At 24.7% G+C, this 17,926-nt stretch overlaps 1 protein-coding gene across 2 annotated transcripts; it reads left to right on the top strand.

The window, feature by feature from the left end:
• The first annotated feature begins 6,596 nt into the window (after window positions 1–6,596).
• On the top strand, window positions 6,597–15,622 carry LOC136985517 (patched domain-containing protein 3-like). 2 transcript variants are annotated; one of them, XM_067282806.1, is made up of 4 exons: window positions 6,597–7,255; window positions 10,186–11,199; window positions 11,539–11,856; window positions 13,836–15,622. In XM_067282806.1, the coding sequence occupies exons 2-4, from the start codon at window positions 10,203–10,205 to the stop codon at window positions 15,164–15,166; spliced, it is 2,646 nt and encodes an 881-aa protein (XP_067138907.1). In that variant the 5' UTR covers window positions 6,597–7,255; window positions 10,186–10,202; the 3' UTR covers window positions 15,167–15,622. The 2 variants fall into 2 exon arrangements, with proteins under 2 accessions (XP_067138907.1, XP_067138908.1); XM_067282807.1 differs by lacking the exon at window positions 6,597–7,255 and adding an exon at window positions 7,402–7,428.
• The last annotated feature ends 2,304 nt before the right edge of the window (window positions 15,623–17,926 follow it).

The raw sequence follows: 17,926 nt of genomic DNA, 5'->3' as shown, positions 1-17,926 counted from the left end.
CATATTACGTTGAAATTATCGTAATTATTTTTCTTTGTATTACAAAAATAATTTAAAAATTATGATAAAAACAAGTTTCAAAAATAAAGATATTTCAGGAAAAATTGAGAAAATATGCTTTCCAAATCGGAATATTTTAAATATTTTATACAAATATTTTTATATAATAATATAATTATAATATATAATTATTATGTAATATAATTATATTACTCAACTATAAATATATAATCTAACTTTATATGGCTTGATAATTAGCGTAATTTATTTAGGAATTTCATCAATTATATCGTTCGAATTATCAATTAAATGCCTTAGACTAAAAAGAATATCTTAGAATATACAGGACCTCCTATTGAAGATATACACGGCCTCCATTATCTCCCAACCCCGTCGACCTTTAACCACCAAAATTCAGTAGCATCTTTTATTTTATTATACGATATTTCCTACAGACAATAGTAGTAGTTTAGAGAGAGCACAGGGGACAAATGCTCTCTCTTAAGGGTTTTTCCTGAGTATAGATTGGTACCACAGGTAGTAAAAAATTTCCTTTCTGCATCCGTTTCTAAAGATTTGTGAATTGGCAATTAATCGAGAATGATCGTTCTTTGTCTTCTAATGTTAGTGACATATGCAAATGAATCTGTTAACACATGTTTCAAGTATCGCATTTACTCAAAAAGACAATTAAAAGATTGCTACAATAAAATTGTCAATAGAACTTTAAGAAATCAGTTTTTCACCATAATAAAAAAAAGCACTAAATAATGTATATATGGCATTAATCTGAATTAAACACAAATATAATTTAAGGTGTGTTCAAAAGTTTTAATTTTTGTTAATTTGGTTGTAATTTTACAATTACGATGAGATTAAATCACGTTCACTTTAATAAGTTATATGTAGAATAAAATTGCTCACGAAGTTATTCATAATATTGGAATTTATCAATATGTCGTGATATTTATTAGTAAAAAATAAAAAAAGCTACTGTTTTTGAAACAAAATTTTATCTAAAATTGTATATAACTATCATAATTTGTAAAGAAATTTTATCATTTTTCTGAAGAAATTAAGAATGTAGAGAGAGAAATTTCACCACGAGTTATAATTATTATGTGCAATCTTACATAAAGTATTAATTACATATTTAATGCTTTTTTATTATGGTGAAAAAAATGATTTCTTAAAAATCTATTGAGAATTTTATTGCAGCAATTTTTTAATCGTAAAATTATTATTCTAAACGCTTGGTTAGTTATACAGTCCCATTCTATAAAAGAAAAAGTGTCATCAAATACAATAGTTTGTCCAAGTTTTATTTTGATATGAATTTAAAAAACTAGTTAAAAACTCTCTATAAAGATTATTTTAAAGTAATGCTTTGTACTTTAATAAATTTTATAACTAAATTTAATATAAATATTTTGCAGTAAGCATTTTTTAAAACTAATAAAATAAATACAGTATATAAAATTCTGCATTTACGAACGTAAGCTATAAATAGATAAAACAGCCTCATCTATTACCTAGCACTATAAGCTTGAATAAATTTATTTTATTAACAAGGAAAAACTAAAATTAAGATACGTAAAAATATGAATATATATGCTTTAAAACGAAATTTATATATATAACTAAACATCTTACAATTTCATAATTATATATTTATTTACGAAGTACACAAAAAAATTCTCTTGGTGAATTTTTTAATTGTTCTAATTATGTAATGTTTTTAAATGAGTTTGGATTTCATTGTATTTTGATATATTGTACCAGCGTAAATTGTACCAAGTTTATAATATTTGAAGGTGAAACATACGTTAAAAACCAACAGAAAGGAAGATTTATGAAAATGTTTCAACCATTAGTCTATTATATTTAACCCTTTTATTCGAAACTGTTATTAACACACTAATATAGTTGAAAATTTAAAATCTAGTTTTAATTTTATTTAAAAGTGTAAAATTTGGCATTTTAATTTCTTGATCAAATTTTCGTATTACAGGACAACTCATAAAGTGTATAAATTTCATTAACTTTTCTTCAAGAAATCTTTCTTAATAAAGGTAATCCCTCTTGGCTATAAGCCAGCAAAGATGTCATTGTCCTTATGTATACATACTCTGCTTGTTCTTCATAAACTTCTAAATCTTTTGACCAATTTGCACCAACTTTTTTACAATTACTCTCTAGGACCATGCAAAATATGGGCTATCAAAAAACTTCGAAACCTCACCCCTTTTCCGATTTAACCCATATTAACTGCTAAATTCTTTTACCGATGTGAACCAAGTTTTTCAAAGTTACATATCTAGGACCCTACCGAATATTTGGGCTGACATGAAACTTAGATATCGTACTCCTCTCTGATTTCATCCTCTTGACACCATCATAAACATGACAATGGTAGGCTAAATTTATTTTATAGTTTATATACATAAATTACAATATAGATTTTATAAATTTAAATTACATTATTTTGAAACTGAATATGACTTAACCAGGTTGACCAAGAAGTTAAATTGTTTATAGTTCTTACAATTAGGTAAAAGATAACTCGTTCTTCTGTTAACAAACTTAATTGTAGCATTTGTTTGTCAAAGATAGTTAGAAAAAGTTTCATTATTTATCTAGATCTGCAGATTTTCACGTGGCACAATTATAATTATTGAAATTTTGTCATGGTTCCTCGCTCAAATATTCAATGTTTTAACGTTGTTGACATCGTCACGTATTAATTAAACTCCTTCAAACAGATTATTATTATTGTTTTCGAATGTTTTGCTGTTAAAGTTACTTTTCAAGTCATTTACTACGTAATGGATTACATATTCGTAAGAGCTTATTAAGTACAGTATATCGTTAAAAAATTAAAAACAAAAAGTCTATATCGTATAATTTTAATTCACGTGTTTCATATACTTTTTCTCATTAATATTTCATTTATTTTTTATTTCTTATTCATAATAAAAATTGCGAAAGTGTCATTAATATCATATATGTAGAGAATATATGTTTTGTTGAACGTATTGTTAAAGAACGTGAGTCAGATGACAGATATAATATTGAATATATTTCATTTAAATGACATTTATACTTGTATAATATTAACCTTTCAACAAACATCACTTTTATGATTACATGACAGATAAGAATTGTTATTTAATTCTGTGTGTACCGTCCTTGTAATCCAAAAAATGATTCTGGTGGACGATCATACAGCAATGGTTAGGAAAATTTTCGTTTATTTAATCAAATGCATTTCGGGTTGGTTTATCTCCCAACCCCTCTTCAGTGCTGTCAAAGAATATAAAAGATGGTAAGGTTTCCGACAATATTAAACATCACGTAAATTAAAATACAACAACATAAAACTTACATATCATATGTTGGTACATTTAAAAAAATATTTTTCTATATTCTAACACAAAGGTGTATTACATTCTCTATAACATAAATTTTTTTCTTTTGTTTTGTGATTTAATACAATTTGATAAAAAAATATATACAGTTATTCAATTTAGATTATTTATATAAAAACTTACATTTGCAGTGAAAGTGCATTGTTCCTAATGAGGGTGAAGATGAGTAAAAACTAAAAAGGCAGGCTTTATCCGGTCTTGACCGTGTTACAGTTTACTGACAAGTGCTGTAATGTTATCCAATACATTCTTGGCATTCCAAACATTGGGGTGTGCTTTAAACGATGTTTAGCGTATGGAGGTGTCCTCTATTAATTTGTACCATTGGGGGTTTATTGTCATACCATCGGAAATATTAATAAGATGCTCTTTAGGGTGTTTTCTAATTTCAATGTGTTCTTTAAATTTCCGTTTGTATGCATCTTTCTCAGAATTACTACGTTAAGAATTGTTATTTTCAATGTGGCTAGCGGAATGTCAAGCAAATAATGTTGTAGGTTATTTATAAAAAAATTATGTGAATTCATTAATAAATTTTAAATTATTAACTAACTTAATATACATTTGTATTATATTGTTTTGATAAAAGCAATAGATGTGAATAAATTTATAAACAATCATTTTATAAAAAATATAATTTAATAATGTTTAAATTTTTGGATAATTCTGCATTTTTCTGTTTTGATTTTCCGTTGTATTGTTTGAATGGGAGGAAAATAATTTTCAATAATTATGTTCAATTTCAATAGAAATGATTAAGTGACCTTGTTTACAATTTTTGAGAAAGTTTTTTGATAGAATTTGTAAAATTAATTAATGTTATTAGTTTAATAAATAATTAGGAAACGAAACACTAATGAATATTTAATAAATATCAAACAGAAAAAAATTAATGGTAAATTTAAATTTGAGTTTAATTGAGCAATTTAAATAGGTTATTTCAGTTTATTTTCTCTTTTTTCACTTTAGATTTTGATTATGCATGTAATTTATACTTTCTAATAAACTTACTTAAATCTAAAAAAAAATTTTAAAAATCTCATATAAAGCTCATATCTGTCAATTATTTCTATGAATAAAATACGTAAGCAAAGATTATAGCTTCATTAGTTTTATTTGCATGTGGATATTTATAAGAGATAACTTTGCTAATGAAAACTTCTCTTAGAAACATTCATCTTTTATAAAAAAAATTTTTTTTATAACTTCTTACAGGATTGGTTACATATGCAATTAATTATGTATATTTGAAATTTGACAGCAATTGATTTTATAAGAAGCATCTTTTATTTATGTATTTAAACATTAAAGAAATTAAAAGTGAAAGATGACAACCAACATCTCTCCTACTTCAAAAATATCGCATTACCTTTCACGTTAAATTTTGTATTTTTAACTATTATGCATTTATTGCTACGAGTTTCCAGGTTAATTTTTATTAAATTATTGTATTTGAATTTAAATTTTTAATTTTAAGTTCTATATTTATTTGTTACTGTTTCCATAAAAATGAAAGAAACAGGCTTATTCCATTGTAAACAAGTTTTTCTTTTTTTTTTTTTTTTTTAATGATTCGTCCTATCTGTCCATTATCCTATTGGGGTCTTCTCTCTTCGTTCTCATTCTTTCTGAGCTCTTCCTTTCATCAACCTTTTAGTAGGGTCTACTTCTCTAAAAAGAAGTAGAAGGAAAAAAAACAAAAACAAAAAAACTAAAGTCTATTTGAAAAACAGTTATACTTTCTAATAAACTTACTTAAATCTAATTCGTAATAACTTCTAATTGTTGTTTTGAACTGCAAATGTAAAAATGTCACCGATTCTACTTATATTTCGATCATCTCTGCAAGTAAAAATTTTATTTTTATTATTATATAATTAAAATTTTTAAATTTAAAATGTATTTAAACTTTTAAAGGATCTAATGATAACCGATATGTACAATAAATGTACTAATACATTAAGAAAAAGATTAATACTAGATATTAGACTATTCTATACGAATATTAAATTATAATATTTAAATAAAAAATCATACAGACTAATTCTAGCCAAAGAATAAATATAAATCACAAAACTGATTATTGCATGATATTTAAGTCGAGCATAATTTTTAGATCTAGATTTTATTTATTTACTATTTATAAATATAAATAGTAAATAAATAATATAATAAATAATAAATAATAAAATAAATAAATAAATAAATATTTTATTTATTTATTTATTTATAAATAATGAAACTACTCAAATCAATTATTAAAATTAAACTAGGAATTATATAAACTAGTATAAAATTGTAATAATTCTAGATTATTATTATTGTTATATAATATATTTGATATCACATTATCACTTTATCTATTGAAAAAAAAACTTTATTTATTATATTTAGAAAATGCATTTCCCGTTTTGAATTCTACAAAGCGCTGATAACAATAAATGAATTCCCATAAAAATAATTATGATAAATGTTTTTACAATAATTTCACATAACATTATTTTTTTTTAAAAATCATTATTAACTGGAAACAACATTTCTATTTGTTAGTATGTTTTAATGAAAGATATACAGTATTATCCTAGAGGACGTCAACTGGTTGCAACAGGCGAATTTCTAATGCTTGAAAGAAGAAGAAAAGTATGTTTTAATAAGTTTCGAAGCTTTGAAAAACAAATAAATTTCATTTATTTCGAAAATATTTACATAATAATCGAAAATGCATTTTGATATTTAGAAATTTACTTATTTTTCACGTTTATTTACTGTACCTGTATGTGACATATATAAAAAGAAAATTGTAGTATATTTTATTTAAAATATATGTAATTAAAACAAAAAAAAATGTTAAAATGAAACAATAGCATTATAAATAACTTTTATGCAATGAAGTCGAACGTTATATTAAATCATTAATTTTCCGCTTTAATTCTAAATGACTTCCCTAATATATAATATATTTTTGTAAATTTATAAGTAAATTATTTTGATAATACTTTTCTACATACTTTTACACGTATGAATAAGCATTTATGTCATGGTACAGTTTCCCTTTTTTCGAATTCGAAGAAAAAATATAACATTTATTCACTCTCGTTTTAAACAAGCATGCATTTCTTATACGCTATTATAGCTTTGTAGTATATTTATTGGGATTAATTCACATTTATGCAAACAATTAATAGTTATTACAGTATAATAGTGGACAATTACAGATTGAACTTTTCGGTATGAAATGTTAACACAAACGAAGATTAAGCCCAATTTACTCTTTTAGTTTTCTATCTAGCATTTATATTTTAATGACCATAACAGGTCTTTATGATAAACATGTTAATTAACATTCAACCTTCGTAGCGCTGGCAACATTCCATTATTTACTGCATATAATAAGTTAGAAGGAATAATTTTATTATTAAAATAAAATCTAATCATTTCCGAATTGTAATATTTAAAAAAAGGGCCAAAAATGAATCAGACAAAATAATAAAAATCGGTAGTTTTAGTGAATGGGGAATTTCCAGAAATTCTCCAATTGTCCTTGAAGAAGAAAGTAAAAAAGCATAAAACATGTGGACCAATAAGTGGTCCTATACATTTTGACGTCAAAACCTTTTTCGAATGAAAAAATCCCTTAAATATAGTACTTAAGTTATTTTTCTTATTTTATTTCATGAAGTTTTACGTCAGACTTGTAATAATCTGATTTGTTATGACGTATAAGAAGAAAAATTTCTTATATTATCATTCATTTATATTTTCTCAACTGTTTACACACCTTCACATCTAATAGTTCAGTTTGATCTCACTCAGAAATAATCAGAAGAGTAAGTAATGTGTAATTAATTATTAAAATAAAAATTTTAATTACATATTTAAAATTTAGTTAATTTATATATATTTTTTTATTGTGTAGACTATTTTATAACAACGAATTATGAAAATCTCAGGATTATATATATACGTATCGTATAAATATATATCTTGTATTTATCTTATTGTAATGTAAATGTGATATGTATTTATGCATATATATAGTGGTAATATATATAAATTTTTTAAAGCCTAGCTGTAGACTCGTTTTCTATCATAGACCTATTCAAAGTGAACTGTTTTTATCTATATATTTGTATTTGTTTTTTCAGATTTTTGGTTAGAATTTTGAATATTTATAAATATAAAATTTTAATGTTTAAAAATAATACAAAAGAGACAGATAAGATGTATACTTAAAAATAGTATTGCAATAAATATTAAGAACTCATAAAATATATTACAATATAAATTTATAGTTTTATTTTTATAGTTATGAAATTGAAAATTGTGTCCACGTGTGTGTTTGTTTCTAGTTACGCGTAAAAAAAAGAAAGGAAAATAAAGTTTTATGTGTTCTCATTTAAACCTGTTAAGAGAGATAATGAGTAAATGAACAAAGCATACATAAATATATATTAAAACGCAATAGAAAGTTGTTTTTTTTAAATTGTTTATTATATGAACTAGTTTAGATTAGAAATTTTAAAATGTGTTAAATGAGTTATAAATTCTTTATTCTTAGAAATATCATATTGTTTGTGCCTTATAGCACTATCGTAAGCTTACTTTACGATGGGTATTTTTAAGATTCTCTTTTCATTGGTGTCAAGGTTTTTATTTAAAGTTTAAAAAGTGTAACAGGAAACAATGAGAAAAATTTTAATAAATAGTAAATACGTAGTAACGTGTTTTTAAAAACAATGCATTTTAATTTTAACTGTATAGTAATTTTTCATTTATTTTTGGTTAAAATATATTTTGATATTAAATATGATTATATAATAATTATTCGAATAATAGTGGTGAGGTAAATTATCAAGCAAACTCCATGAAATTATTTTCCTTGTGAAAAATCGCATTTTAAATGCGCATTATCAAAAATCTGCCATAACGTTCATACTTAATTATTACGATTGCATAATCAAAGTTGATAAAGAAATTACGAGAATACAATTTTCAATTTCTTAGTATTCGATGTTCTTTAATTAATATAAACTAAACCAATTAATGAATTGTTATTCAATAAGTGTTGTGTTCCAATTAATATTATAAAATGGACGATGCTTCTTTCGCTATTGTTAATCCGCTGCTAGGAATTAATCATACGAGAGACACGGTTAACCACTGTTTTAACATTATTTTATTGTTTTTTTATACAGTAAAATACTTCTAAACACTAAGTGTCTGTCGTAAGATTAGTTTCTAGCAGAGGATTAACAATAGTGTAAGAAGTATCTTATTATTATTGATTTTACTAATTCGTCTTTCGAATTCATGAAAGAGATCGAATAAACATATTTTTTTCTTTCCAGCTTATTTTAATGAGCATTTTTTACATTTTGTCATACTTGTTTTAAACTGGTTGATTTAATTTTTCGTTTGCTTTAGATGTAAACAAATTTTATTGTGTCAAGTTCGAAGAATAATAACACAAATCATCTACTTATGGAGAAAGTCGTTTTAAGATTTTTATCTTTTATTTTGTTAAAGCACGATTAGGTAACGATTTATGAGTTATACAAAAGAAAAGTAAAAATAAACTGAAACAATACAATAATGTTTTAATTTATAATAAATATATAGCGACAAGATTATTCACAAATTATCAATTTTATTTTTAGGTCGTGAAATTCATGCTTAAGTGATCCTGCAACAATCTTTGTTGTGCACTTAGAAATTATATTTTTAGATGTTATTTACGATATATTACGTTTAATGATAGAAAATTGACGATTTTCGTTTTTTAAAAATAATTTTTATTGTGTTTTTGAAACCTTTGAAAAAAAAAATATTTCTTTTAGGTATGTTTAAAATTAATCTGGAAATAGATCTTATTTTCAATTTTTTTAGAGATTTAAAAATATTTCTGGCGATGTAAAATATTGTTTAAGGCAAAGTCATCTGATTATAAAAACTTCAAATTGTATGTATATAAAATTTTATTTTTATTTTTTTCTGAGAAAAAAAAATCTGTATTATAAACAATACTTTCACTCTCATATTTTTCTTTACATTATAATTACTGTTTATATTTGTGTTTAGTAACTTTGCTATTGAATTAATTTTAATCTCTGCTTTCATTTTCGTTATACTATATTCTTGGATAAATTTAAGTTAAAAAATATTTAATATTTAATATTTTAGACATATATCATTATAAAAATTCATATTATTTACAATTCGTTTTTATGTTTGGAATATAAAATTAATTACAAACTATATTATCCTTCTACAGATAATTTTATTATTATTAAAAATAAAATGAAAATACATTTACAATATTTTTTATACATTAAATATCATAAAAGTTTATGTATTTGTCATTCATAAAACACGTAACATAAAAAAAATATTAGAGGAAAATTCGTATAAAATAAATAATATATAAAAGTCCATTTGCTTTCACACTATATAAGCTTACAGCATAGAAATGTAATAAAATTTAAAAAAAATTTAACAATAAAAATATTATTTAAAGAAATAATAAAGTCGATATTAGCTATAAAAATATCTCAGGGAATCGCTCCTTATCTCCATCCTCTGGATTTGCTCCTAATATAAGATAATATAATTTTCACGATAATATAATTAGAATGGCATTTTTTGCAATTTACATAAATTGAAATTCTAAAACATAAAAACACATAAATAATTATTTAATATTTATTACATTTTTATAATTTATAAAATTACGTTTTTTATTTTACTTTTATTTTTTCAGAATAAACAGCGAACAACATGAAATACAACATTGTACAACGTTCATTGTCAGCGAAATTTAGAAAACTTGGAGAAATAATAGGACATTATCCTTATTATTTTTTAACTTTACCAGTTTTAATATCTGCTATTTTATCTACAGGATTTCTAAAAATAACTTTTAACAGGGATTTCGAACATCTTTTTGAAACTGAAACAGGGAGAGCATCTCAAAATAAAAGAATAGTAGAAAGTTTGTTTCCAACAATTACATCAAAGTATATTGATATATTAAGAGCAACGTATACACCACCCGGCATATATATAACAGCAACTGCTAACGATGATAAAAATATGATAAGGGAGATCATATTCAATGACTTAAAAAAAATCGACGAGGTTGTACGTAATCATAGAATAACATGGAATGACGAAATTATAACTTATAAAAATGTGTGCGCTATAAAAGAAAATGTATGCTATGAAAATCCAGTTTTTAATCTTAATGATAAAATTAGAAAATACGAAGAAGGAAAATATCGTTTTAGATTTCCACTAGAAATTGATCCATTTACATTGATATTTACCGCCCATGCCGTAAATCTTGGAGGAGTGACAAGAGATAAACTTGGCTACGTTACAGACGTTAAAGCGATAAGATTATTTTATTTAATAGAAAACCGCAACGATACCAAAAGAAAAATGGCTTCCGTTTGGGAGTTATCACTAACTGACGTTCTTCGAGGAATGAAGTTTAAACACATAAATATATCTGTCATGCCTTCTTCTATATTTGCATCCGAGATGGAGCATTTTTCAAGATCAATTTTACCTTTGTCCGCGGTGGTTGCTCTAATCGTAGCGATCTTCTCAATGATCACTAGTATCTCGGTAACTTTGGTAAGGAGTAAACCTTGGTTAGGTGCTGCTGGTTGTGTATCTGCAGCTCTCGCTATCCTAGCGACCTTCGGTTCAATATTTCATTGTGGGTTATCTTATACTGATATTCATATTGTTTTGCCCTTTCTTATCCTTGGTAAGTATATCATTATATTACATTCGTAACAATCAAAATCAAAATTTATAAGTAACCTTTAAAGAAATAATTACTGTAAAAAATAATAGCATTGTTTTAAAAAATAACCATATAAAAATTAAATATTTACTTATATCTTGATTAATAACCTTTAATTAAATATTAGCGTTTTAATGGAGCTATGTCAATCATTTGTTATAAAAATCTGTAAAGAGTATTTTAAATTTAAAAAAATCTGAAACAAACAGTCAAGTTATACTTTTAGTTATTATATAAATATACCCAGAAGTGATCGTATTAATATAACTGCATTAATTTCATGCTTTCTAATTTTTTCAGGCACAGAAATAGATGATGCTTATGTATTAATTGCAGCGTGGAGAAGAACAAATCCAAAAGATGACGTACCAAAACGAATGGCAGATTCGTTTTCAGAAGCTGCTGTGTCAATCACTATAACTTCCTTAACCAACTTTTTATCGTTCTGCATTGGAATTACAGCACCTTTTCCAATAGTTCGTCTGTTCTGTATTTATGCTGCAGTAGCTATATTTTTCACGTACATTTTTCAAATTACGTTTTTTGGAGGATGTATGGCCATAAGTGGTTATAGAGAAAAATATTTGCTCCATCCCTTAACACTTCGATCCATTACACGTGAGTAAAAATTTATATATATATATTTAAAAGTAAATACTTTTTATTCAGATAAATATACAGCATAACCTTCTTTTGTGCCCACTTCTAATTTGTGACCGGTAAAAAATTCTCGATAATTTTTCCCATTGATTTAAATGGAACATAGACCTATATTTTGTCACCACTTTTGTTTTGTGCCCACATGTGACACCACTTTTCCCGAGGTCACAACTGGAACGTTTTATTGTATTTATTTACTTTTTTAGTAAGATTCAACCTTTTTCTTTTGTTATGAATACACATCACGTATATATTTCCATTGTAAGCTGTATTATGAAGAACCATTATTTCCTTTAAAAAAATGCTTAATTTGAATATGACAATTGAAACCATTATTAATTACTAAAACTTCATTTCTAGCAAAATAAATTAATCTAAAAATATATACACGTGTAAACAGATACAACAAAAATAAACGATGAGTACAAGCACGCAAGTCACATCCTTCATAAAATTTTATAAATAACCTTATCATTTTGCAGAAACGTTAATTTGTTACATTTCCTGCGAGAATTTCTATTCTTTGTTGTAGATATATTAAGGTAAAATTTCAATTGTATATTAAAATATTTATATAAATTCAAATATAATGAATTAAGACTATTTAATTTTATCAATATTTGCTGAGACAGTCAACCGGAAGAACAAATATATTGTTTACTATAATGATTAATTGTGAATGAAATTTTTTATTTCAATTCCTGTTATCCTTCACCCAAAATAAGAACTCGAATAGTTCTACTAGCAAAACTTATTTTGCCTGAATCAAGATAAGAAATGAGATAGAAACAGAAAATATATTATAAACCTTTACGTCAAACAATTAAAAAAAAAACTTATAAATAATTAATCGAAAAACCTTTACTCAATATTTTATATTAGATTTTTTAAAATTTTATTTGATGTAAACAAAATTTAAACATATCCAAAATCTCTAATCCTTTATGTATGTAATGATATGTCCTTCGCATTTATTATATACTAATTATTAGTCTTTCCAAGTATTTACCGCTATACTATTCATTAAAATTCATAGCTTATTTTATAGTTACAATCGAATAGAAACTGTTAAACATTATTTGTATTAAATATTCCTGCTTATAATAGATTGTATCGACTAATGAACATGCTACGTAAGTAAAATTTACATGTGTAATAAGAAAATGAATATATTTACAGCTTTTTATGCACACATTTGGAATTGTTATTAATGACAATCTGAAAGATAACAGGAATAAGAAAATCAACAAAACATACATCTAATTTATGTAATTTTTACAGTTTTTTTTTCTTATTTTTTCTATTAGAAAATCGAATACGGAAATAAACAAGTACAAAAACGTAAATTAAGAAATATGTTACAGTAGAAAGAATTTTATTATCTACACGTGTGTGACCTGTGGAAATAAAACAATAAACAAACACGTTTCATCTTTCTTATTGTATTAAGTTTTTAAATTGCATTGAAAAAAGTTTAGCGTGTTATTGCATTAAGTAAATGCTGACGAATTTTGCAATTGTTATGATGAAATACTATAATAATTGATTTAGATTGTATATTTTTATTAAAAAAAATTATTTTAATAATATGATTAATTGATGTTTCAATTTAAACTAGATTTTCGAATAATTAAACACACGCACACACGCAAAATGAATAATTAAGGTTTCTATAATCGAAGATAAATAAAAAAGGAGCGAAATATTTAATTAAATTTGTTAAAAATTCATCAGATATTATGTTAATTTTTATACAGAATCATTCTGTTTGCTGTTTATTGTTATAAGCATTATGACACAAAGATGAAGTTAATTTAATTTTATGAAATGGCTTCTTTTTTTAACTACTATTACTATTACAATCTAATTTTGTTTTATAATACAATTTAATTTTACTGAATTTACAAAAATTTAAAGGGATTTTTTTCATTTTTCAGTTCCGGAGACAAAAGAAAAAGAGGATGAAGAGAAAGAAGAAATATTAACAACAGTTTTTAGAGATAAAGTTGGAAAACTTCTTACTTATTTACCAGTAAAAATTGCAATTTTAATTATATTCTGTGGAAACCTTGGTGTTGGAATTTATGGTTTTCTAAATATGAAGTCAGGTATGGAGGTAACAGATGTGATAAGAGCAGAACAAGCCGGATTTATTAACTTATATTATCGTTATTTTGCACAATATCCAGCCATGTTACAAATTGTAATAAATGACACATTACATTATTCAGATCCTGCCGTACAACAACGCATAGAAGATACCTTAAGCAGGTTTGAAAAACATCCAAACATAGCAGAAACTTCCTCGAGATTATCTTGGTTAAAATATTATAAAAATTTTACGAATAAACAAGTATCTTCGGTATTTTTAAGAGGGTTTAATATGTCTAGCGAAGACGATTTTGTATATGTAATGAAGAATATATATGTTAAGTTATATCCAGCTAGACAATTTAAACAAGATGTGATATTTAATAATGACTCAACGAGAATAGTCGCTAGTAGATTTTTATTATTGTTAAAAGGGTTAGTGGATAGAGAAACTGAAAATAAAGCAATAAGGGAGCTGCAAGAAATTGCAGACACTTCACCTATACCGATCACGATTCACAGTTTATTTTTTCCATTAATGGAGCATGGAAATCTAATCAAAGGAATTGTTATCAAGGTTGCATGGTTATCGGCAATTTTAATCATTTTAATATTTTTTATGTTTATACCAAATTTAATTTGTGCCATTTGTATAGCAGTTGCAGTATTTTCATCCTTGTGCGAAACTATTGGTTATATGGTTTTATGGAATGTAAATTTAGATATGATTTCTATGATAGTTTTAATTATGAGTGTAGGATTTTCTATAAACTATCCAACACATATATCATTTGCCTTTATGATGTCAAAGAAAGATAAACCGAATGATAAATTACAAGACAGTTTATACGATGTCGGTTTGCCTATTTTTCAAGGTACAACATCTACTATACTCGCTGTTTTATTATTTGCATTCGAAAGTACTCGTATGTTTATACTGTTTTTTAAAGTTATGTTCCTCTTGTCCATACAAACAGCATTTCATGCTATGTTGGTACTGCCTGTTGTTTTAAGTATAGTGCAAAGTTTCAGAAATAAGAATGTTACAAATAATAAAATAACTCATTTACCTAAGTATGTACCTTACACGTACGATGATACATTGTACTTAAAATTAATGGACAAAAATCAGAGCGGGCATAAAGTCAACTGTGATTCACCTTGTACGCAATTATAAAGTTAATACTAATACATGTAATTATGTCTTTCATATTAACTTCGTTGTAAATTTTATCGCCAAACATATCATTACTTTTCAAAGAATACGGAACATCAATGTATAGAAATGTTAAAACGGAATTCATTTTGTGTGAAGGTTTTTCAGACAAATGTAACAATAATTCCTGCCAGAAACTTCATATTTTATACGAGTATACCTTAGAAATTATTACCTCATTTAGAAGTGATATTTTAGCCTATTTCCTATAAAAATAACTCACGTATAACGTATAATCTGTGTAAAAGAACTTAATTAAATATTTTAGCTAAATTTTGGTGAATCGATATATTAAATATTTATATAATTTAAGAAAATAATTAATGTAATTTAAAATTCGTATTTTAATCTTATTAACAATAATTTTCTGCATAGTACATATATGTAACTTTATGTAAATGTACTCATATAAACTGCCAAAAAGCATACTTTAAAGTTATAAATATTGTAACAGAACAAAACTCAACTTTCGTCAAATTTTTGCTAAATAACTATAGAAAAAATCGACAAAAGTTAAAGGAGTTTGCAACATTTTGTAAATTCAATTTGAAAAAAAAAATTAATGTACATAAGTAATTTTGTAAAAATCAAAAATTTCTGTCAAGTTTAATTTGTAAATAATTTTTGTGAACGTATCGACGTTTTGTTTTTTATATTTTTGTATTTTATAAACTAAAAATAAATCAGTAAAATGTTTAAATTAAACTTTGTTTTATTTAAATGTGCCTCATTATAACTGTAATTCAAGGATACATAAAAAATTAACTAGAAATACATATTAAACATTTTAATAATTGAAAAAATGCTATAGATAAGATTTTGTTTGTTAACAATGATATTTAATTATATTCAGTACGAGGTAAATAATTTTATATTATTAAATGTGATTAATATTTATAAAATCGAATGATAAATTTATTTAAAATTTAAACAATGACCTTTGAAAAATATTTTTTAAATAAGCTAAAAAACTCAAGTAGAAAGACTGCTTTTCCTAATGGCATTGAGGATCCGTAATTAAAAAATATTTTAAGCACATTAATCAAGAAATTCACGTACAAAAATGTAGTAAATTTTGCTTTTTATCTAAAAATCTTTTACATCAATTTCTACTACTGTTTTTTGCTTACAATTTGAGTATTTTGTATCTCTAAGGTGTAGCAAATTCGTGACTATACTTTAAAATTATGGCTAAGTAGGACTAGGTCTATTAAGTGAAAGTAAGGACAAATAAAACATGATATATAAAGCTATAATTTTTTCCACCTGTAATGCATCACGGTTTACATTGTTAATTTCGAATATAGGACATCCAAATATTTAATGCGGAAATTTAAAAATTTATATAAAAATAAACCAAGGATAACGTAAGAATTTAATTTCATATTTTTATACGTTCAAATAAAGAATAATAACAATAATTTAAAGAACTTATTCTCAGTGCAAATGATATAATTTAAACAAATAGGCCTATATATAGTATTTTTCTACATTCCTATTATTAAATTATCTGAAAATAATTATAATAATGAAATTCTTAGTCATAAATGATGGCAATCATTTTGAAATTAGTTACAGAATATTTTCTGTTAAGTTGAAATTTAATCCAAATAATACGAATAAAAATGGTTTCAAAGTAATTGAGGAATTTTGTTAAATATTCCTCAATTCCTCAAATTTTCATCGTAAGATTTTCAGTATTATAACAGTAAATAGCAGAACATAGTTAATTAGTTATTAACCAGTTTCTATCATTCATTAACGATCATGGTGACCAGCATCTATACCACAGAATTTGGGTTCGGGTGCTAGTCCTCAGGGATTTTTCAAAAGTAGTTTGACCCGGATATATCAGGTCCCGTTCCTCACTATCTGGTCACCCTTTTACGGCCTTGGCCGAACCCGAAATAGATCTGATATGAGTACCCTATGAATGTCCTATCCACAGGGCGTGAATTGTCAAAATAAATACCTAATAAATAAAATAATAATACATTAATTATTTATGTTAGTCGTTTGTTCTGTTTTTCTCAGTTTAGTTAATCATTTGTATGGTTAATTATTGATATATATAAGCAGAGACGTATTATAAAAATAAAATCTTGTAGAAATAAATCGGAAATAAATGATTTCAGAATTAACATTGTTTTTATAAAAATTTTTTTACATTGTTTATAATTTATTATTTGTGTAGAGCCAAATTAAATAAAGTTAGATGTACAGTACATCAAAAATTTATAGAGCAGCTTGTACACGCATTTATACAGAATATGCGTATTAATACATTAAGACTGTTCAGACTTATAATTTGAACAGAATTTTAGAACATTTAAATAAAAATGATCAACTTTAGTTTATTAATTTTTAGCTTTTCTGCTTGTTTTTTAGTTAGAAGCGTTTTTGGAGCTTTTATACAGAAAAATTCTCTTATTTCTTCATCAAAACTAACCGTTTCGGTAATTTTCACCTGGACAATATTGCAAGTGAATTTATCCCGTTGTTCCGCTCATGTATTTTTTTTCACTCTTTAAAGCTACAAATAACCTTTCTCCGCTATCATTACTTAAGAGGAGCGCAAGGTAACTACCAGGGCAAGAAAGACAAGTTTTGGAAGAGCAAGAGCGCAACAAATTGAACAAGTTTGGGAACGTAAATTCTAATTCGTAGTCTTTAATGAGTATGTACAATTTCACTCGGTTACAAATTACTTTTTTTCCCTCA

This window comes from Centruroides vittatus, unplaced genomic scaffold, assembly GCF_030686945.1.
Source record: "Centruroides vittatus isolate TY-2023 unplaced genomic scaffold, ASM3068694v2 contig_971, whole genome shotgun sequence".
Classification (NCBI taxonomy): domain Eukaryota; kingdom Metazoa; phylum Arthropoda; class Arachnida; order Scorpiones; family Buthidae; genus Centruroides; species Centruroides vittatus.
The sequence above is the reverse complement of the archived record's forward strand: the minus strand, read 5'-3'. Positions and strand labels throughout refer to the sequence as shown.